We start from the raw sequence: 23,871 nt of genomic DNA, 5'->3' as shown, positions 1-23,871 counted from the left end.
ATAATTATAGTGCTGTTGCTTATTTTGTGTTAAACAAATTTCCATCAGAAACAGGCCACTTTATCCGTGAGGAATGATTTAATTGTTTATTAAGTACTTGGTGACAAATTCTACTCATTGTTCATTCAAAATAACTCTTTATTAGTCATTATTTGAGAAATGGATGTTCTCCAAATTTTCAGTACCAATTAAAACTCAAATTAAACTGTTTCTCCAAAGCAATAAAACATTTCACAATGAGACACTATAGCCAGTTATGTTCCATTAATGGTATTTTAATAGTGAGAATTATTTATCTTTTTTTCACAAACTCATTAGCCAATCCTCTGTGATTCACTTTTACCTGCTTCTCATATAAGCAACTGTTAACTTATTTGTTCTCTTTATATTGGAATAAAGAATAAAATTAGTATGCAAAGAAATAGAATGACCAAGTCTTGTAGCATCTGGCATCATTGTAATTAATTTTCTGTCAATGATTGCTTAGAAAATGGCCCAAAATGATGCCAAAGATAATCTTTTGTCAGACTAGAAGTTTCCCATGAGAGTTGTTGGGTTAAGAAAATGCTAATTAGAAGTTCGCTGTTCATATTTTAATGATTTTTCTCAAAGATGTCACTTTTTAAAGTTCTTACTGAGTTCTTTTGAACATTATTTTATTGTTTATATTTTTCAGATCTATTCCAATTTCCCATTTATATTACAAGCTCTTCACTAAGGACTATTGACATCAGACTGTAAATCCCATGAAGCTAACATTTTAATCCACTCCTATTGTAAGATCAAGATACTTCATGTAATTTCTAGCGATAGAAATATAGAAGAAAGAACCACAAAGGGGGAGAGATGGACAGAGGAGGGAAAGGGGATGGGGGTGGGGAGAGAGGAGAACATGATCTGGTATTGGTTGGGGGAAAAGGACTGAAGACCTGAGGGCCAGCAGAAAGAATGGAAACAGGGGACCTCAGGAGGAAGGGGGTTGGGGGTTGCTCTAGAATTTCAGGACTCAAAGTGGGGAGACCCTAGATGAAATGCTCTACATTGGGGAGAGGGAAATTATTGAATCCACCTACAGCAGAAAGACAGGGCATCAAGTGAGAGGTGGGACTGCTATCTCACAGTCAAAGCTCTGACTCATAATTCTTCCTGTCTAAATAAATTCAGGGATGGAAATGGAGAAGAGCCTGAGGAAAAGAAGGTCCAGCAACAGGCCCAAAGTGGGATCCAGCTCAAGGGGAGGCCCCAAGACCTGACACCATTACTGAGACTACGAAGCACTCACAAAAAGCACCTATCATGACTCCCAACAAAGACCCAACAAGCAGCTGAAAGAGTCCGATGCAGATATGTGCACCCAACCAATGAACAGAAGCTGTTGACCCCTCTGGTTGAATTAGGGAAAACCTGGAGGAAGCTAAGGAGGAGGGCAATCCTGTAGGAGGACCAGCACTCTCAATTAATCTGGACCCCTGAGATTTCTCAGACACTGTATCACCAACCAGGCAACATATAGCAGCTGAGATGAGGCCCCCAACTCATACACCTTAGAGGACTTTCAGGTCTGGGTCCAGTCAGAGAAGATGTACTTAACCCTCAAGAGACTGGAGGCCTCAGGAAGTTTAGAGGTCTAGTAGGTAGGTGGGGTGGGGACATCCTTCTGGAGACAGGAGAAGGGGAGCTGGGGGAGGAGGTATGGGATGTGGAAAAGTCAGGGAGGAGGTGGACCAGGAGGGGAATAAAATCTGGAGTGTAAAAATAAATAAAAAGTATTTTTAAAAAAGATGATGACCATCATGAAAATGAATCCTTACTGTGCAGCAATGCACTTCTATTACATAGTTGGCTGACAGATGGGTATGTGAATATATGTATGATATACATATGCATGTATGTGTTATATACATGTATATAAATATGTATAATATATGCGTATATGTGATTTATAGGTGTATGTATGATGTATATGTATGTGTATATGCATGTGCATATGCATGTGTATGTGTATATATATATATATATATACACACACACACGTGTGTGTGTGTGTGTGTGTGTGTGTGTGTGTGTGTGTGTGTGTGTATCTGAAGGGTTTCTCAACACACATATGTAGCATGGACTCTCAATAAAAATAAGGAACCTGCAGAAAAAAAAAAGAAATGTATTGACCACACTTCTGAGCGTGGAAGTCAGATGAAGAGCTGTTCCTCAAAGCGCCCTCTTGATTTGTCCTATTCATGAGGTGGAATGGGAAAACAAGCTCCCTCTGGTTCTCCACACAGGGTTTGAATTGCATCATCGAGGACTCTGCCTTCAGTCCCTTTCAGTCATTGCATTGGGGTTTAGTTTACATATAGGAGCTCTGGAAGGAACAGAAGGGCAGGAGGATAGCAAGCAGGACTTCCAGGACTGCATGTTCAGAAAATGTTCAATATATGTCTACTAAATACAGAAAAGAAGCAACGAAGTCTGTGAGAGTGCGAAAGGTTCTAACATTTAACATGTTTCAAGATTCAAACCAAATTTTCTTTCTATGCCTTGATAATGATAAGTTACTAGAAAGAGAAAAATCAAGCTTAAATTATTGTTCCCCTTCCAAATTACCATAGGTGCTATGACCTATGAAGTTTAATCACCTCTGCTCACTGATACAGTTGGGGGAAAAGAGGTATAAAAGAAAGTATGCATAAGAAACCAATTTTCTCTTTAAACAGTATTCTAAACGAGTAACTTTGACAAAGAGATACAATAATTTTAAATATTGATTTTTAAATAGATCCCTTCCAAATTTTTCACAAATTTACTTTAAAGACAATAATTTAGGAATTATTCAGTAGGAATCAAGTGAGATGCTTAGTACATCTAGAGTCAGACACCATCAGATAAGCCTCTAGCAGGATTAGGAAGAGGTTTTATTTAAGTACATATTCCTCCAGCAGGATTTAGGCCTATGAAAGTATTATTTACAAATATTCAAGAGCCTATGTGTTAGTGTCCTATTTGCTGTCAAAGCAAAATAAAAATGTGGTTAATAAACATTGTAAGTTCAATATTTTATAGATTCGCACTTCAGACACCAAAATAACAAGGTAACAACATTGACACTCAAGCTTTCTGTCAATGGGGCTGGTGCCTTCTATAGAGTTGAGCAAATATTTCTTTTCTCCTTTTAGCTTCTGGTAGCTCTCTGTATTTCTTAGGTCATGGCCCTACCTCAAGCCATTCCAATCCATCTTTCCTCTATTACAGCAATGATTAATGTGTCTGATCTTCCTGTGCTTTTTCTATTACACCTCTCCCGTGGATAACTACAATGAACCTACCCACTCCCCTTCTTGAGATCCTGAGTTAATAGTGTCATCTCCATTCCCATGAATACCACCATATCCTTTCCTGTGATTAGGACATGGGCAGCACTGTAGACAAATAATCAGTGCATCATAGGAGAAAACCTTGAAGATTAAGAACATGAAAAGAGAAGAGGATCTGGAGATATGGTTCTGAAGGCAAGGCCCTTACTGCTGAGCCTGATGACCTGAACTCAATCTGTAGAAGTCACGTGGTCAAAGTCAGGAACCATTACCCCCCAATGTCCTCTGGCCTCCTAAGGCATGTTGTAGTGCACGCGCGCACACACACACACACACACACACACAGAGAGAGAGAGAGAGAGAGAGAGAGAGAGAGAGAAAGCGAGAATTATTTTTTTTAAAGAATAGAAAAACTATTTCATCACCTCCAATTTTATACCCAAGACAAAAATAATTTAGATGAGAAGTAAAGGAAAAAATTCAACAAGTATATCTAAGATTTCAAATAAATAAATATGTTGGAAGCCAATAAAAATAAATAGAAAGAATAGTACAATGCAATGGATTTTTAAAAGATGGATTTTAAAATAGATTTTAAATCTATACATACAAGGAAAGATAAAATCATTTTAAAATAACAAAGATGAGCAATTGGAAGGAATTAGAATAAGCTCTTTAAGCCGATCCCAAACATGATTTTCCTTTTCTTGACAAGCACAGCTTTGTTGCCCAGAATGATTTGAAGTCTATTATTAAAACAACCAACAGGCACGCAGCAGAACGGCATAGAAATCCAGACGGGATCATGAATTGTAGCATAGCAATAATTCAATATAATTACAAAGCATGCCTAAAGAAAGAAAATGGATTGTATAAACAGACTTTTCTTTCCGTGAAGGAGCTCTTGTATGTTTCTGATGAGACGACGTGCTCATGTGTGGACTATTACAATCAACTGTGTTGCCCAATTTTCCACAGTGGGTAATGGTTCTCTTTTCATTTAAGAAAACCTACTGTCTTAAGTAAACGGTAGGGAACACATGGAAAAGTCAACAAATATTAAAAGCGTGGCTGTAGAGCACATGTTCCCTAGACACTCTTCTCACTGATTCGAGAACTCTCATTTCATTTGCCACAGCTCAGAAACTGCTGAAGAAAATAGAATCACCACTCCTAGCAATTTCATATTGGGGCGGTAATTATTATTTGATCATTTGTGTGATGTTGTGATTCCTGTGAGCAAGTAAAACTGGTGGCACTGATAAGGACACCTCATCACAGCAGGTAGCAGAATGCAAACAAACCACATGGGCACCGGAAGCAGGGACAACTGAGGTGCAGAGTGAGTCCTCAGAATGGCAGGAAAGGGCACAGGTTCGCAGGGATAAGAAACAACCTCGGGAAGACGGCTACAGTTGCTGTGCTTCATCCACTCCACAGCTAGGGTGTGCAAATGAATCGGGATGACTTTTCATGTAGGCAAAAGCAGCGGGAATCAAAGAGATGAATAAGCCGGGAGGACCCCTCTCTCCTCTCCTCCCCTCCCCCACAGCGCTACGAGACCTTGGCAAAGGCTGCCATGTCAATTTCATGCACTGGAGGAAAGAGTTGCCCCTCTCCTTTCAGAAGTTGCTCTACATCTGTCTACCACCTGACTAGTGGCTATTACTGTCCAATCCAGCCCTCAGCTCCGTGCCTTGCGTTGAGATTTGAATAAGCAACTGCCTGTCTATCCTGGAAAAGCCTTAAGTGGAGTGGACATGCTGGGCTTCCAAGACGTTAAGATTTGTTTTGTTTCGGCAGTTCCTCACAGGAAGATTCTCGTCCATTGATTAAGAAAACCACAAGTGCACATGAAAGCTGTCGTGCCTTCTTTAGTGCCTTGAGATGTTATAGCCTTTTAGGAAATCATGCTGACCTTTAGGATGCTTGCAAAAGCACTGTCCCTCTGTAGGGTAGTCTTTCCTGTTTGTAAGGTGTCACCCAACTGGGCATGACAGGCTCAAGTTCAAGTGTATTGGTGACAACTGGGATAATCAACATCGCACTGTCATGAAGATGTAACCAGCTTGCTGACAGAACTGATCTTTCTGCTTTCCCAACATCTTACTTGGGGGAAAGTTTTGTTTTTATTAGAGTGCTTTTTTTTTTTTGTTGTTCTTTTTTTCGGAGCTGGGGACCGAACCCAGGGCCTTGTGCTTCCTAGGCAAGCGCTCTACCACTGAGCTAAATCCCCAACCCCTATTAGAGTGCTTTTAACAAGCAGTCTGTGACACTATCATTCCTGCCCACATACGAGCATGCTCCTGAACAACTCCAGACTCAGTTCTATCTTTCTGGTCACTATTTATAACAAGTAAGGTACAACTGCTCTGTCGAGATCCATTTTTTTTTCCAAAAGATGTGTGTGTGTGTGTGTGTGTGTGTGTGTTTGTGCACGTGCGTGCGTTTCTATTAAGCAACAACATTTAGCAGATCTCCACGATGAATCTATAAAATATGGCATCCTCAAAAGACATCCTCTGAAATTCTGTAGGTACTTAAGAAGCACCACTTAACATTGACAGAGTAGAACAAGCTACCTGAAAAATGAGGTTCAGAGTCAAACATTTGTGTTATGTCACCTGCTGAATGACAGCACACTAAAAAAATCAATAAAAAAAAAATAAAAAGATCAGCTACTGAGCTGCTCCAGACTTTATGGACATGTTCGCGGAGATGACAAACACAAAATCAGGAGATTTCCAAGAGAAGGAAGACTCTGGAGAGCAGTGTTTTGGGATCAGCTCAAGGACTGCTAAGGAAGAAATCTAGTAAGATATAGGACAGACTGCAGAGACAAAGCAGACCAAACAGACCCCTCAAAATTTCACCTCCAAGAACCACCTCCTATTCTTGTGAAAGGAAGGGCTCACGTAGATAAAACATACTTAAATTAATAAGCACTATGTCTTTCTCCTAAGTGGCAAATGACAGTATATTTCAGAGGAGTGTTTTGGTGACCTATAATGTATGTCTATGCCATTTAACTATCAATGATTATCAACTGCTTGGGAGCTTAAACATTCTGAATTATGTACTTCTACTCCAATAAATCCATCACAATTGTTACTCTAAGTATCAGAAAGTAAGCACAACACATAGTTGTTTTTATTAATAGCTCTGTAGCTAAAAACAAAGAAGAAACTACTTTAGATCACCCTTTCTGTGTTCTGAGATATTCTGTGTTCTGAGATATTCTGTGTTCTGAGATATTCTGTATTCTGAGATATTCTGTGTTCTGAGATATTCTGTATTCTGAGATATTCTGTGTTCTGAGATATTCTGTGTTCTGGGATATTCTGTATTCTGAGATATTCTGTGTTCCGGGATATTCTGTGTTCTGAGATATTCTGTGTTCTGAGATATTCTGTGTTCTGAGATATTCTGTATTCTGAGATATTCTGTGTTCTGAGATATTCTGTATTCTGAGATATTCTGTGTTCTGAGATATTCTGTGTTCTGGGATATTCTGTATTCTGAGATATTCTGTGTTCTGGGATATTCTGTGTTCTGAGATATTCTGTGTTCTGAGATATTCTGTGTTCTGTGATATTCTGTGTTCTGAGATATTCTGTGTTCTGATATTCTGTGTTCTGAGATATTCTGTGTTCTGAGATATTCTGTGTTCTGAGATATTCTGTGTTCTGAGATATTCTGTGTTCTGAGATATTCTGTGTTCTGAGATATTCTGTGTTCTGAGATATTCTGTGTTCTGGGATATTCTGTGTTCTGAGATATTCTGTGTTCCGGGATATTCTGTGTTCCGAGATATTCTGTGTTCTGAGATATTCTGTGTTCTGAGATATTCTGTGTTCTGAGATATTCTGGGAGATTATAAGATACTCCAGCAGTTCTACTGTCATTACAACTAAACTCTCAAGCATCACTGAATAAAAGTAAGTCACAAAATATAATGAAAATACAACACAATGAAAACTTTTTTCTCCCACTTAAGTATTATTTCAGTATTTGGTTTATGAACAAAGGAAGAGAGCACGAGCTCCTCTGAAACCATGGCCACACAACAGCCTTTGTTAAAGTCCTCTTTAAGAGGCCCGTGGGGGTGTTGGTTACATTACTCATTGTTGAGAGAATCTGAAGAAAAGACATTTGTGTTTTATCCAAGATCACAGGCACTGCTCCCTCTTCGTCTTTCTGTGTGCCTGTTCCACTACCAGGAATTTCAGGTCTGCTTTACGAAGTAAATTCTCCTTTGCAGTCATTCCAGTTCTCTCAGAATGAACAGAAGAGAGAGAACAAAGACTCTTCCTAGAAACTTAAAACATCATCCGAAAATTTATAAATCTAGAGACTAAAAGGAGAAAACATTTTCCAAGTTTCAGTTACTCCATATAGACTGGTGAATGAATCAACAGGGTTCATTTTTTGAATGGCTCTTGAGGGCTGGGATATGGTTCACTCTATAAAGTGTTCAACACGAAAGCAAAGATGTTGACTTCAGATGCTTAAAAACCCACAAAAAGGCCAGACCACAGTGGTCCATATCTATAATCCCAGGGGGCTGGAGAGGTGAAGGTGGAAAAATCCCAGGGCTCACTGGTCAGCCAGTCTAGCTGGATCACACACACACACACACACACACACACACACACACACACACACACACACACACACACACACACACACACACACAGAGAGAGAGAGGTTAGAAACCTAAGTCCTTTCTCCAGATGGAATGCACAGTTTTTCAGGGTGAATGCATATTTCCTAAGCCTAAATGTTCCAAGGCTGAATTTGAATTGTAAAATTACACAGGTGTTGAAAAGCTCTGGTTTAACACAACCTGGGAAACTGTAATTTTCCATGCTACATTGCGTGCATTTCTCTACACAGGCACTCATTGGTTTTCAGTCTTTATGGTTTACACTGGTTTACTCTGTCTGAAAGTTTAGGAATCATAAATATGAAATTATCATCTTACCATTGTTGTCTCTTGAATAGATCCAAAACTATTAATAAAAATATTGACTACTACATCAACAGGAATGCCTATGAAAAAAATAAGGATAGATTTAGCAGCTGCAAAAATCTTGGTCAGAATTGTTAGAATAGGATACATATTTAACTTCTATATATTTAAATGTACATTTAGATGCAAAAATCTTTTTTTTCTTAATATAACATGGTCACAATTGCTGTTGATTTCATTTTCCTAGTAGAAATCCTAATAGAAATAAAACTTAACTTCGGTTATATTCAGCTGTGTACATTACTCAGAAATATTTCTGTTTTAGGTTGTATAAACTCTGGAATATATGTTTTAATTGCCAACTGCATAATTGAATGGGTCTACTCACTAAAGTATTCTGTAAAATTCACTTTTAAACTAGTTTAATTTTTTGCTGTTTCTAACCATTTCAAATCTTTAAATTCACTGCTATGCCAGTATTCAATGGACTTTACTGATAATTATTATATTATTTCATGAAAACACAAAGCTAATCAGACTTATAATAGAGCCATTATAACGATTTCTGTCTGACCTCTTGGAAAATAACTCGAAAGTTCATGGAGTGAGAACTGAGGTATAATGTTGCAATTTTCTTTCTTTTCTGACTCATTGTGCCTATCAAAGGGAACATGTGAATTTCGCCTTTAGCCTCCTAAGCACTGCTGATGAGAAACAGGTGTGAATCAATGCGTGCTAGGCATGTGACAACCCAGACGGTGACTGGGGCTGCTGTGGAGAGGGACTGAATAGGCTCTGGTAATGAACAAAATCCCTGTTTTTTACAACATCGCTGTAGAACCCTTAGTTGACTAGAAGCAGCTGCAAGACCCCCGCCCCCCTTTTTTTCTCTGCAAAGGCAGAAAAAATATCGAGTCTTATAATGCTAATCTTGTGTACATTAATGTCTGTCCTTTCCCAACAATAACAATCACAGTCTTCCAGAGAACAATAACGCAATCTGGCCATAAAGGTTTTTATTTTAACCGTGGCTTTACTTTTTCTTAAAACTTGTGTCAAGTGGGATTATTTTGCTGACATAATGACTTTTGTTCTGGAACATTTTTATGCAGAAAGTTAACAAGTTTTTAAAACAAGTTGGCCATCTTTCTTCAGCAAAATAACATAGAGTGTCTTTATAAATATGAAATACTAATAACAGAGAGAATCTATATACGTTTGAAACTGTTCATTTTCTCTGAGTAAATGGTTGGTCTACGAATTATTAACTGTTATGTCTATTACTGAATACCACATCAATGTCCAGAGCCTAACCTTTAAATCACTAAGATTAGGGACACATACTTCTTAGAAAATCGATCTCAGAGGCCAGCCTATTAATTCACAGAATATTCCTTTCCACTTTTTTTCAACTGGTAACTATGTAACACTATTAGAATTAATATTTTTCTTAATAACAAAAAATGTATTTTAAACATTAAATATCTCTTTCCCTAAGCACATTGCAGGACAGTTAAATGTTAACTTGAAATCATATCCTTTTGCACATTAGAAATACAGCATTATATAGGTATGAAGCCTAAGAGAATTTGTGGGGAGCAAAGGGACAACAAACCTTTGAAGTTTGGTCTTATCCTGGGATCATAACTGACCAGCAGCCTGTTCAAGATATTGCTGGTGGAGTTGGGGGGCACACGGGCAAGGTCCTCGGCCGACTGTTGACTAAAGGAGAAAAGACAGAGAAGACAGTAAGCATGAAAAAATAACACTCAACAGAACAGTCATTTTCCTCAGTAGCACTGGCTTGGCTCCCTTAAGACAAATATACAATTCCACAAAGATTTTTCCAAGTAGAAGTAAATAGAGAGTTGCAAATAGTGTCAGAACCAGGGCCATTTGTTTACATAAATAAATAAATAAATAAATAAATAAATAAATAAATAAATATATCTTAGGAGTTTACTAACTGCATGAAGCAGTATTGTAGAAACATTGTCCAGGTTTCCTCATTTCAGTAAAAGTAGGCAGATATTTAATGTGTCCTCAAGTAACACAATCTACATAATGCACACAAGTCAGTGAGAGAGCAAAGAACAGGTTTGGTTGACTGGTTGGTTGGTTGGTTGGTTTTGTTTGATTTGTTTGTTGAACAATTTGTATTATTAACTTGTGTAAGCAAAGGAAAATCTACGTGTTGTGAGATAATGTGTCCAGAGAGACAGTTAAGGATCCATAGACAATCAGATTATATATAAAATGTTATTCTCAAGAAACAATAACATTCTCCCTTCAAAATTAAATAGTGGCTGCTCAGGAGAGACAGGAGTTAAGCGTCGTCCTGCCACCAGCAGACCAATGACACAAACAAATCACCAACAAAAAACCCACTACAGGGTTGGGGATTTAGATCAGTGGTAGAGTGCTTGCCTAGGAAGCGCAAGGCCCTGGGTTCGGTCCCCAGCTCCGAAAAAAAGAACCAAAAAAAAAAAAAAAAAAAAAAACCATTACATATTTTCTGTATATATTTGTTATAAGCCCTTTATTTAGCAGAGAGTAGGCTACCATGTTTTTGTCTTTTGCTGTTAGCTAATTATTAACTGCCAGTTTCCTCTTATTTCTGAATAATGAGTCAGGACTACATTGACAGGTTAACAGCACATTTTATAAATGTTATGTTGTTTCTGTTTGTTCTGTTGTACCACCCATGAAGTTTTATCAATCATTTCACACCAATAACAAACAGATAAAACACACATGAGAACAGCCCCCATGACGATCCCAAGAAAGATTAAAAGGAGACAACATCTGGTATTATCTAATATATACTAATGTTGTTATAAATGACATTAATTTCTGTGAGGCAAACTATGATGCAAGTGGCTTAACTTTTGATCACAACTCAAATACCTCCTGGTCATCTCTGACACAAGGAGGCCACTGAAGGAGAAACAAGATAGCACAAATCTATGAAAGAGCTAAAATTGTAAAATATAAAATTGTAGCTATGAATTGCTACAGAGAATCCTTTCAGCCAGAAATCATTCTGAGTGTAACATATTAAACAACAGATGAAAACCAATTAATTAAATTTCCCAAAGCGCAGGAGATTGCATAGATTTCTTTTCAATTGCTTCTCATGGCATATCGACTGCAATACCACACCTCCAGGGATCTTAGCATGGGTAATGAGGTTTGCTATTTCTCTGCAGGTAAAACTGTAACCTCCTTAGAGCCAGTTGTCATCCTTTATCACAAGATCAGACACTCTAAAGAGAATGAGGAGGTGAGGATAAATTGGATATTAGGATGCAAATTAGTGTTCAATCCTATCTATCGATTTTCTCATTCAAGGAAGGAAAATAGAATTAATTATGAGATATACTTTTATTGAATCAATTAAGGACTGCTATTATTGTGTCTCTTGATATGAAATCTTTTACAATTACATTCTTCCAAAGAGAAAAGGCAATAAAGACAATTTCATCTAGCTGTATAGTTTGGAACTTTCAGGATATTCCGTATTTTCTTCAAAATAGACTGTGTTTATCAAACTGTGCCCTTCCTCTGTCCACTCAGACAAAATCAGCCTCATACATTCAACACTGTAACTCCTTTTTCTAATTGTGCCTTTGTAAACCTCGTTTGCTTTAAAAATTACCTTAACCTTCATCTTGTTTCTAAAAATTTTCCTCAACCATGCAATCACATTCCAGGCAATACAAGCTAATAAATGAATCATTTGATGACAATTTTGTAGCTTTCCTTCAAATCTATTTAGAGAGTAAGAACTAGATTCAAACCAGAAGCCATGATTACCAAAGGAGCGCTAGCTTCTAACCTGGAGTTATCCCCGTACTAACATTAAAGGCACAAAGGACTCAATACTTTCCATCTGACCCGCACTGGCTCAGGACAGTTCTGCAGCATGGACTTGGTAGGGGAGAACTGACCTGCATATCCATTTCAGCCTTTCAATTGATAAGCATACTGTTACTTGATTAAACACAAAAGCTATTTATCTAAGCAGAAAGCTATATTTCAATTGAGGGGGGGCAAAAAATTGTTGATGAATTGGGAAATTTGATGGGTAAGCAAACTTGGCAGTTTATCAGCAGCTCCAGAAAATAATGATGATGATAATAATGGAAACATTAGGATGGTGTATAAATAAATACTTAAAACATAAAGCTTGACTCATCTGGTTGACTTCTCAGCCCTTGGGAAAGCCAGCATGGTGTAAGTGAAATATTATCTACCTTCTCATTACCACTGTCAAAACTAAAGGACAACATTTAACTTTAATATTGTACATGCTCAGATTTTGAATTACAGAGTCAAGGGAAGCTTCTCTCTATAAAACATACCAAAGTTCCCAATGAATCCTGGCAAGGATGTTAGTTTTATAGATAAGTAAATAAATAGCCCAAACCAGGCACTGTGGCTCAAAATCCTAACACTTCGGAGACAGAAGTGGCAGGATCTGAATTTGAAGCCAGCGTGAGGACAAAAGTTCTAAGTCAGGTTAGGTTATAGATCCTATTCTCAACAAATAACAAAGAAAGAAACAAAAAACAATGAAGACTAGTCACTTGGCACCTACCCCTGTTACTTTCTTTGTAAGAGACACAGAAACAAAGCCAGGAAAAATAACTTCCCAATATCAGGTTACAGTTTTGTAACCTTGTTTTGTAAGGAGAAGGCAAGAGGAGCCTCCTTAACATGCCGACTGAAGGAAGCTGGAAATGATGTCTCTCCCCTGATTTCTTCAAAGGTAAACCATGCCTCGGAGCTTTGGCTTGTCCATGTGGATGTGGCCTGCATGGCAGCACTGTGATGGTTTTACTGGTCCAAAGCAGCATCCTACAATAGTTTCTGTGAGCAGCGTCCAGATTCAGGGTACATATGCTGCACCCAAGGCTCTATTGATCTAATTATTGTTCTCAGTACTGCTAAAAATGAGAATTACCTTCTTCTGAACTTCATTATGGTCACACTGTAACTATTCCCAAATGCTCTCAATTCCCCTTAGAGTGAGGACAAATTGTTATCGTTTAACAAATAGAACCAATATCAATTGAAAAATATCAAAATTCAACTAGACACACAAATACAGGCACTTGCAAGCATACATGGGTGCACACATGCGCACACACACACACACACACACACACACACACACACACACATACGTCAGGGGATATACCAAATCTTTTTCAGTCCTTTTCCCCTCCCTCATTTGTTTCAATACAACTTGACCTGAATATTTAATAAGGGGTTTGGTTTTTCTGTTAGAAATTTATGTTAAAATTCATGCTAAAATGTACAGAAGTCACATGTAGTTTATATTCTTAGGCCTGAATTCAGTGTTTTTTCTTATCCACATAAAAATAGTAATCATAAAAATAGTAAACATTTTTGTACCTTACTAACACTAAAATTACATGAAATACTTTCTATTAATTTGAGATTAGATGGCTGCAGCTACTTTCTCCAAAAGACAAAGTACAATATGCACAGAGTATTTGATTGTTCATAAATAATACACATACATACACACACACGCACTCACACACACACACACACATAATTTGCAAAGTGTGTTATTAGTGATTTTAAGTGGAACCAAATTAATAGCAGCTCCAGTAGATGAATGTTCACATTTTGAATGTTTTATCCATTTGAATATTTTATTTCCATCTGTCAGCAATTCCAATGTATTACAAAATAAGATTTACTTCTTAGCTATATGATATTAAGAAAATAACTCACTCAGGCAAAGTAATCAAGTGAGTGAGGAAATTCTGTCTTATATAACAAGCCTTTTTACCACCATCCCTGTATTGTTCACTTGTCTAAGCTTGAACCAATGTCATTACTAACATGGGAAGTTATGTAAAGAATGTGTCAGCCTACATGGCTGTATGATGTAATGCTTTCCAGTACTCACAGAAAAATACAGAAATCTCTTTCTAAACAGAGGCTTGACTTTCCATTAAATGGAGAATAATCTTATCATTATGTGACAACTCTGAAACTGATCAATCTAAAATGGTCTGCATAAGCACATTGCCTCCATTTTCCTCTAACCATAGTTCTCTGTCTAACAGAATGCCTCTTTTTTGTCACAGTGTAAACATGCAGCAGCAACAGCCATGGGGTTTTTTCATGTTGAAAGCATTGTGGGAGTGAGAAACCTGCTGCAGATGTTGCTCTGCACGTGACCTAACTCAAGCACAAAGTATGAGGGAAACATATGAGGAAAGAAGCAAACAGGAGGGGATAGACTGTGAGGTTTTTACTCTTTGTTGGGAGAGATGTTGATGGAAATCTGATAAAATAAAGTTACATACTTCTGAAAATGGTCAACAAGGACACTGTGGACCTGCAGAGCCTAGAGCAAGATGGGGATAGACAGAATAGCAAACAGTAAGAAGATGGAATAAAATAGAACATCCAACTACTAAGAGGGCTTAGGGATCCCAGGGTCGTGAAACAGGAGTCACGCAAGCATGTGGGCTCAAGAAAAAGATACTTGACTCTCAGGGGATGGCTGACACAGGGGTGCTGCTCACAGGATGCAGCTGAACCTGAGAAGCCAGGTGGTCTCCCTGGATGTGAATGAGAAGTTGGGGTGAGAGCTCACAGGAGAGTGGCTGTGTTCCTTTGATCTTCTTAGACCAATACAGGAACTTCCCTTATCTTCTTTCTCAGACCGATACAGGAGCTCCCCTTTTCCTCACAGAGCACTGTGACTAGCTCACCAGGACTGCATGTGAGCAGTGCAGCTGTGCCTTCGTCTTCATGCCCGGAGGAGGGAGCTGGGGAAAGAATCACAAATTCAGTCCACAGCTTTTCATGTTTGCAAGGGATGATGACCTTGTCAGAGGCTGCGACCTGGACTCAGCATAGAGGCCATGATGAAGAGATGTCCGTACAAAATTCTTTATGGAGAGAACCATTGTATACTTGGAGCTTGTATTAATTGATGCTGGGTTACTCTGATACAACACCAAGATCACAGCAGCTTATAGAAGAAAGAGTTTATTTTGGCTTATAGTTCCAGGGAGATAGATGGCAGGGAGGCATAACAGCTAGTGGCACACATGGCAGCAGGAACAGGAGTCTGAGGATCATATCAGGAAGAAGAGGCTGCATTGGAAGGGAGAAGGCTTTAGACTTTTTAACTCCACCCACAATGATGTTCTTTCCTCAGAAAGGCTATCCCTCCCCATAACCTCTCCAAACACTGTTACCAGCTGAGGAACAAGTGTTCAAGTGCTTGAACCTATGAGGACATTACTCACTAAAACTATTGCACATCAACATGGTGTTTAAGCAACTGTAGAAACAACCCCAATCTCAAAATTGAAGAGCAGACCTTTAGGTATTTAATAGAGTATTTAGTGTTTACATAGAACTACAACAAAGCTAGGAAACTCAGGGGTTAAGAAATTTACAAGTGCCAGAGACTTAAATGAAAAGCACCCTCAGGACCCCACTGAAGGAATCAGAGAAAGGACTGGAAGAGCTTGAAGGGGCTAGAGACCCCATATGAACAACAATGCCAACCAACCAGAGCTTCCAGGACTAAGCCACCACCCAAAGACTATACATGGACTGACCCTGGCTCCAACTGCATAGGTAGCAATGAATATCCTAGTAAGAGCACCAGTGGAAGGGAAGTCCTTGGTCCTGAAGACTGAACCCCCAGTGAACGTGATTGTTGGGGGGAGGACGGTAATGGGGGGAGGATGGGGAAGGGAACACCTGTCCAGAAGGGGAGGGGGAGACCTAGGGGGATGTTGGCCTGGAAACTGGGAAAGGTAATAACAATTGAAATGTAAATAAGAAATACCCAAGTTAATAAAGATGGAGAAAAAGAAAAAGAAAAAGAAAAAGAAAAAGAAAAAGAAAAGCACCCTCAGCTGGTATTTGTTAATGAACAAGGCTTGAGTCTTACAGAGAGATGTCTCACACAGTTCCAGAACAGCTGGGAAAATTTCATCCAGTTGTTGAAAGACTTACTGACAGCATTTCTCTGTACCTAGAAACCACTGAAAACCAAGCCTCACAACTTCACAGGGATGACCTTTCTATGGGGACTGTGTCCAGTCAGACAGACGATAATCAGTCTGTAAATCTCTTGACATCATATTCATCAGCCTTAGTCAGAGAAAGGATGGGCCATGTGCAATCAGTTGGGTTCACTGACTTCCACGGAGCAGCTTTTGATAATCTATTGGCAAAATGAGCTTCTGGCATCTTTAGACCAAGCCGGCAATCGACATCATAAATGGCAACATCTCACTGATATTCTGAGACACATGAAGGAAATAAGTAGCATCAGCTGTAAAACCGCTAAATGCCTTAAAGTGCCAGGACCAATGGTGTTCTTAATCTCCAAATATTTTCATCCAAACTACTTAAAAAGTGTATGCATTAAGAGTCAAAACTTTAAAAAGAACATCAGAGACCTATCTGATAGTCTTTTGAACAGTACGCCAAGGTGGAAGGGGCCGCACATAATTAAGGCTGTGATCATTGCTCCTCTCAGAAGCACTGTCACTGTTCAGTTGTCACTAGCATGTTCCATCGAGTAATTTAGAAATTAGGGCTATGGAGTTAGGATGTGTTGACCCACATGAATAGTACACTTATGATGTGTCTGTCTTCAAATGATGGCGAGAGTGAAGATGCCTCTTCTTTTGGCTTCTGCGACACCAGGGCGCTAAGCTATGCTAAGGAATTGCCTCTCAACCCACATTCCACAATGCCCTTATCAACATCACACTCTGGAAACCACAGCTATAAAATGACATACACCCCAGGGAAGACTTTTCCATGAAAAAGAAACAAATGCAGGTAATTTGCTAAGTCTAAGAACTAAACCAACCAGAGCTCCCAAGGACTAAAACACCACCAAAGAGTACACATGGATAGACCCATGGCTCCAGCTGCATATGTAACAGAGGATGGCTTTGTTGGGCACCGATGGGAGGAGAAGCTGGACCTCCCAGTATAGGGGAATGTCAGGGCAGGGAGGTGGGAAGGGGTGGGTGGTTGGGTTGGGGACCTCCTATAAGAAGGGGGAGGGAGGATGGTATAGTGGGTTTATGGATGGGAAGCTGGGAAAGGGGATAACGTTTTTAATGTAAATAAAAAAATTCAATACAAAAAAAAAAGAACTTGGACTGGCCAGTGAGGTTGCTCAGAAAGCAGAAGTTCTTGCCTGACATGAGTTCAATCCCTGGAGTCCACACACACGTGGAAGAAGAAACCTATTTGATGAAATTATCGCTGACTTCCCACATGTAACATGACATGTACACACACACACACACACACACACACACACACACACATGTTAGGGAGCACACACACATTATGAGCACACACAATAATGAAGAATAAAACTTTCAAGGAAAAAGAGTGGAGAGTCTTCAGTAGGAATTTCCCATTTTCTGACGCAAATGATACTGATTCTTCCCACACAAGGATGGTGATCAAGAAATCATTGCACAAATATGCAGGATAAAATATGGTCTAAAAGCATAAAAGAAATGTTTCAAGGGCAAGAAGGATGAACTGACACGGCAGCTTTCAGACATTTCAGACATTAACTTTCTTTTCTTCAGAACAAATCCAAGACACCCTTTTGGATCCAGGAGATAATTTAGCCCCTGGCAGGCAGCTACTCTCTACATCTTCCTGTGAACTCCATGCTTAAATGCCAATAGCTCTTGGTATCCAGCGAGCCAAAATGATTAGTCATACTATTTGGTCACCAAATAAAAACTGAAGGGATCCTGCTGGTGAGAAAATAATCTTTCTATCTAACTTTTTATCAACTACTTGAAAGGACCTCTAAAACACCCTTGGCTCAGCAGAAAAATATAGTGTGTGTGTGTGTGTGTGTGTGTGTGTGTGTGTGTGTGTGTGTGTGTGTGTGTATACATATTGTATGCATGGGTGTATAAATATAAAGGTCCATGCATGCATACATGTATGGAGATCAGAGGTTCAGTGTATATTTCCCTGTATCAGTTTCCAACTACACACACACGAGAGAGAGAGAGAGAGAGAGAGAGAGAGAGAGAGAGAGAGAGAGAGAGAGACTAGAGGGAGGGAGGGAAAAAGGGAGAAAGGAAGGGAGGAAAGAAGGAAAGGAAGGACAGAGAGAGAGACAGAGAGGAAAGATAGATGGACTGGTTGGTTGATTCCCCCTGACTGTGAAGCTAAGGGCTAACCAATGGATTAGGGTGCCAGGCAGTGAAGTTTTAAGACCTTTCTGTCTTTGTCTCCATGCCTTGGTGTTACAGGTTCATGTTACCATACTTTTTTTTTTAAATAAAACATGGGTGTTAGAGATTTGAACTTAGGACTTAGGTGGCTATCCTTACTGATTTCTATCCTATAAATGATCGTGTTCAGGAATAAGGCCTAAAATGTGAAAGACTTACTTCTGTTCCCAGATTAGCAGTTTCTTCAGTTCTCCTTGATTAATCACTAATATAAAATAACATGGAAATACAGTGTACACTGTTTCAGAAAAGAAAAACGGTTAATGGTAGCATATTTCCACATAAAGCTTGAAATTACTTATAATAAGACTCCTGCAAATATAATTTATTTCCATTAATTTTATGGCTATTGTTTATATTATTCTAATAGAGCACCATGTTTTTGTGTGTGTTTGTTTTGTTTGTTTATTATTAAGCATGAAATATGTTTGGGCGTTTTCATCTGTTTTTACAAGAGAATCTCACTGTGTTGTCCAGGTTAGTCTCAAACTCCTGATCCTTCTACCTTAGGCACCCAGTAACTAGGATTATAGGCGTACACCGACTGTGCTCACATGAATTGACAAAATGAGAAAGTCTGTTTTTTTTTTTTTTCCATCTTCATGTGCACACACAAGTTCATGGCAGCCTACACATCAGGGTTTTTTCCCTTGTGAAAAACCTTGCAGCTAGTTGAGGTTCTTCTGCAACTCAGGCTCCAGAGAAATCGTCCACAATGTGACTAGTAAGGAAACCAGTGAAACACTCTCAGGCCATTAATCTCACCCTAGCATGGGACCTGCTCAGCAGGAAATTTTCAGTTCCGCATCTTTTTCTGAAACAAAGGAATTATCAGACGAGGTTTCTAGTGCCTAATTTTTTCAGTGAGACCTGAAAGCCTGGGTCTCTCTATCTTGGAAAACTGTTGGGGCCCTGCATAGGGCAGTTCCTTGTCAGATACAGAGGACAAAGTATTAATTTGACAAGCATGCAGACGTTCTATAACCCAGAGGAATACAGTCTTCACCTTGCTCTCAGCAGGGAACAGCTGAGCTCCCCATTTAACAACACAGTAATTTCTGGTGTTCCCAAAGGACCAGGTTTTAAATCATTTGCCTCAAAGCATTGATATGGACCAGCATTTTTAAGTCAATAAAAGACCTCTCTTAACTCAACACAGAGCAAGCAAATAAAACCATGCGTTAGATTCTTACCAAGGTGGGAAGGACCCAGATGCAACTTTTCAACTTTTCTAAGAGTCAAGGGACTAGCTTCTGGCCTGACCATTACAGAAGACAAAGGGGACATAACATACCTCCATACTTGGGAACCACTAGGAAAAAAAAATCATGGATTTGTACTATCATGAAAGTTGAATTTCGTGCAGAAGAGTGGACAGGTTGACAGAGTAAGGTCTCTTGCATGAGATCAGTACACCAAGCAGGAAAAAAAGGAGGTATTTTCTACTACACATATTGGTGACATCCATTGAAAAGAACATGATAAAATTCCTTGAACAAATTTTATCAAAATGTACATATATCAATTATCTGGTGGAGCAAATGGACAAAATAAGCCAAAGGTTGGCAGAAAACAAAATAAAGAAATAAAGAAAAAAATAAAAAGCAATCCTTTGAGAATATAGTAAAAATGAACACATCTTTAGAATAATAATGGAATGAAAGACAAAAAGTAAATAAAGTCAGACATCAAAGAAGAGACATTACAAGTGATGTCAAGCCAGGGAGGAAGCTGATGAGCAATGACAAACCATAGACGCCCAGAGGTGGATGAACTCAGAGCAAGTAGTAAAATTCTAGATGCGGCCAGCATTCTGACTTTCTCATGAAGAAATAAAAATCTGAGCAGATCGTTAACTATCAAAGAGAATGAATTTGTTTTCAAATGCCCAGGAAGAGATGACTTCACTGACAAATTCTCCTGAACAGCTAAAAAACAAATTCAAGCCAGTAATTGTCAAAATCTGCCCAAACACTGAAAGGCGGAGCACTTCCAAGGACTTTATGAGGACACTGTGACCCTGATATTAAAGCCAGACAATACACCATAAAACACTACGAGTCAATGTTCCTCATAAGCAAGAACCCTTAACAAAGACTAGAAAACAGACTCAACAGCACCTTCAATGCTCACGTGCCATGATCAAGTGGGGCTTACCTCTGAGTGCAAGGATAGCTCAGCCTTTGCAAATCAGTATTATACCTCACTCATTATAACAGAAATGAAGGTAAAATCCACATGATCATATCAACAGGTGCAGAAAAATGAACTGATATAATTTAACATTCCTGCTAGATTAAAAATACTCAAGAAACTACAGATGAAGGAAAATCATTTCTATGCAATAGAAGCCATCGATCACTAGGCCTCAACAGTCCTAATACTGTTTACTGCAGTTCCTTACGTTGTGGTGATCCTGCCTCCCTACCCCCACACACACATCATAAAATCATTTTCATTGCTACTTCATAACTGTAATTTTGCTACTATTTTAGATTATAATGTAAAGATCTGATATGCAGGCTATTTAGTATGTGACCCTTTACCCAAAGTGGTCAAGACATAGAGCATGAAAACCATTGCCATGGATTAAAAAGTCCACATCTAACCTCACATGCCGTAGTGAAAAATTGGAAGCTGTTATACCAAGATCAAGAACAAAAATGTACTGTCTTACTACATCTACACAACACATGCCAAAAGACTTAGCTAGTTATTTAATGAGAGAAATGAATCCAAATTGTATAAATTTATGCCTCTGTTTGAAAAAATACGGTTCTATCTGTAGAATTTCTTAACATCCATACACTGTCACACACTTGTCCAAACATCCTATGAGAACTGACAAAGTATCACTGCAGGAAACAGCATTAACTCCAAAAAGTCATTAATATACTGGGCAATGGCAATTTGGATAATTATCCTATTTACAACAGCATCAAAAGACTTACATATTTAGAAATAACCTTATCCCTGATTAAGGTAATGGAATATTTGTACATTAGCAACTATAAAATATCAATTAAAGAAGCAAACAGAAAGATGGACAAGTTTATGGATTAGAAGACAGTGCTGTTAAATGTCCACACTTCTCAAAGAGATTTAAGACTCAAGGCAATCAACCTATCAAAATCCTCAGAATGGAGACTTCGTTAGTAGCTCAGTTTATCGTGTTGTCAGGAGACCCTGGGTTCAATTTCCATCCCCGGATAAACAGGGCATAGTAGCATAACCCCCATCATCCCCAAACTTGGGAGGTGAAGGCAGGGGGATCCAAAGTCCACAGACATTACTGGCTACACAGAAGGACAACATGGAATACTGTCCTTATCTCTGACCCTATCTCTAAGACAAAGAAGCCCACACTCTGATGAAAATTATGACAGAAATAATACCCAAACATTCAAAAATTCCTAAGGAACCAAAAAGGACTCTGATGCTTGGGCAAACAGCTAAGAGATGCAGTTTAAGAAAGAAAGAATTGTGCTTATGGTTTCAGACGACTATCGTGCAGAGCGGTCTAGGAAGCAGAGAAAGACAGGACATCTCACAATGACCCTTTTTCTCCCTCTGTTTCACCAATCATTCTTCCAAGACTCCCAGTCTATGAGCTGGTGGTGACCACGTACATGGTATAGCACCATCACTCAGTGAGTCCTCTCTGAAAACGTTGAGGGAAAAGGCATACCCAAAGATGTCCTGTATAAATCTAAGTAATTCTCAATCTAATGCAGTTGGCAATTAAGATTTAGCTTCACAGACATGAAATAATCAAACATTTTAGAAAGATTGTGTTTTAAGAAAGTATACAATTTTCTAAGTTAAAAATACATGACAAAGCAAAAGGTGTATTCATGAAATAGATTACGGGCAAGTGTATGGAGACAGCCTGTAGAAGCTGGCTAATTTCCACTGCCATGAGCTATAATATGAAAATTTACGCTGTGATTAATAGCTGCTTTTAAATTTTCTTTTTAAGGCCTGGCTCTCCTCAATGAATGTTTCAGATTTCACATCCATTTTATCAGATCCTTCTCCTTTTGAAATTCTTCTATAATTTAATATATGCCAACTTGAACTTTATTCAGTATTCTCACTGCTAGCTAGAGAGTGGTGTGTGTGTGTGTGTGTGTGTGTGTGTGTGTGTGTGTGTGTGTGTGTGTGTGTTTTAAATAAATTCTCCTAAAATATTTACCAAAATGTATGTAGTTAAAATGGTTATAGGCTGATGAAACAGAAGGGAACCATAAATAAATATAGCATATAGCCAACTGATCTTCAAGAAATCAGCCAAGAAGAATGCACAATGAGCGGAAAACATTGCATTTGACAACTGGTGCTAGGAAAGCCAGGCATCTACGAGAAAAAGAAAGAAACTGGATGTTTATCTTCTGGCTCACGCAAAGATCAACTCAAAATTCATTAAAGCCTTAAACAGAAGATCTAAAACTTCAAAAGAAAACAGAGGAGAAAGTCCTCATGACATTGCTCTTGGCAATGATTTCAGAGACACAGAAAGTGCAGGCTGCCTGAGTCAGAGCAGGGCAGAAGAAGGATCACAGAGCAAATGTGTGTCATGAAATAACAAAGCCGCTAGAAATCTAAGCCAAAGCACACGTATCCTCCTGACCTGAGAATAGAGAAAAATACTGTGCAGAATGAAAGAAACAGTAACAAGTCATCCTTTGTTTAAAAAAGAAAAAAGATGGGGGGGAGCTGTTAAGTGGAAACTTATCAAAAAGACAACAAATGCTTATAAGGACATGGTTAACAGAACTCATACAGCCTGACAAGCAAATGCTCACAGGAAAAACACTGGCCTGAGAACTGGGTCCCCATTGGAGGAATTCGAGAAAGATCGAAGGATCTGAAGGGGTTTGCAACCCCATATGAACAACAATGCCAACCAACCAGAGCTCCCAGGGACTAAACCATCATCCAAAGAGTACACATGGACAGACCCATGGCTCCAGTTGCATGTGTAGCACAGGATGGCCATGTTGGGCACCAATGGGAAGAGAAGCTCTTGGTCCTGCCAAGGCTGGAATCCCCAGTGTAGGGGAATGTCAGGGCGGGGAAGTGGGAAGGGGGGGAGTTGGGGAGGGGAACACCCTTATAAAACAAGGGGGGGGGGATGGGATAGCAGGTTTATATGGGGAAACAGGGTAAGGGAGTAACATTTGAAATGTAAATAAAAAATCCAACAAAAATATATTTATATAACATAAAAATGAAAAGCAAAAAAGAAAGAGAGAGAGAGAGAGAGAGAGAGAGAGAGAGAGATGGGAGA

General features: G+C 38.9%; 1 protein-coding gene across 1 annotated transcript in view; it reads right to left on the bottom strand.

Annotated features, from left to right (window-relative positions):
• The window catches only part of Glrb (glycine receptor beta), a 70,081-nt gene that overhangs the window by 26,024 nt on the left and 20,186 nt on the right, over window positions 1-23,871 (bottom strand). The window contains exons 2-3 of the mRNA XM_032898199.1: window positions 9,896-10,002; window positions 8,293-8,360 (exon numbers count right to left, since the gene is read on the bottom strand). Of these exons, the coding sequence (XP_032754090.1) occupies window positions 8,293-8,360; window positions 9,896-10,002 (175 nt within the window). The remainder of the gene's footprint in view (window positions 1-8,292; window positions 8,361-9,895; window positions 10,003-23,871) is intronic.

Source organism: Rattus rattus, chromosome 3, assembly GCF_011064425.1.
Source record: "Rattus rattus isolate New Zealand chromosome 3, Rrattus_CSIRO_v1, whole genome shotgun sequence".
Classification (NCBI taxonomy): domain Eukaryota; kingdom Metazoa; phylum Chordata; class Mammalia; order Rodentia; family Muridae; genus Rattus; species Rattus rattus.
Note: the sequence above shows the minus strand (reverse complement) of the source record. Positions and strands in the feature narration are given on the sequence as shown.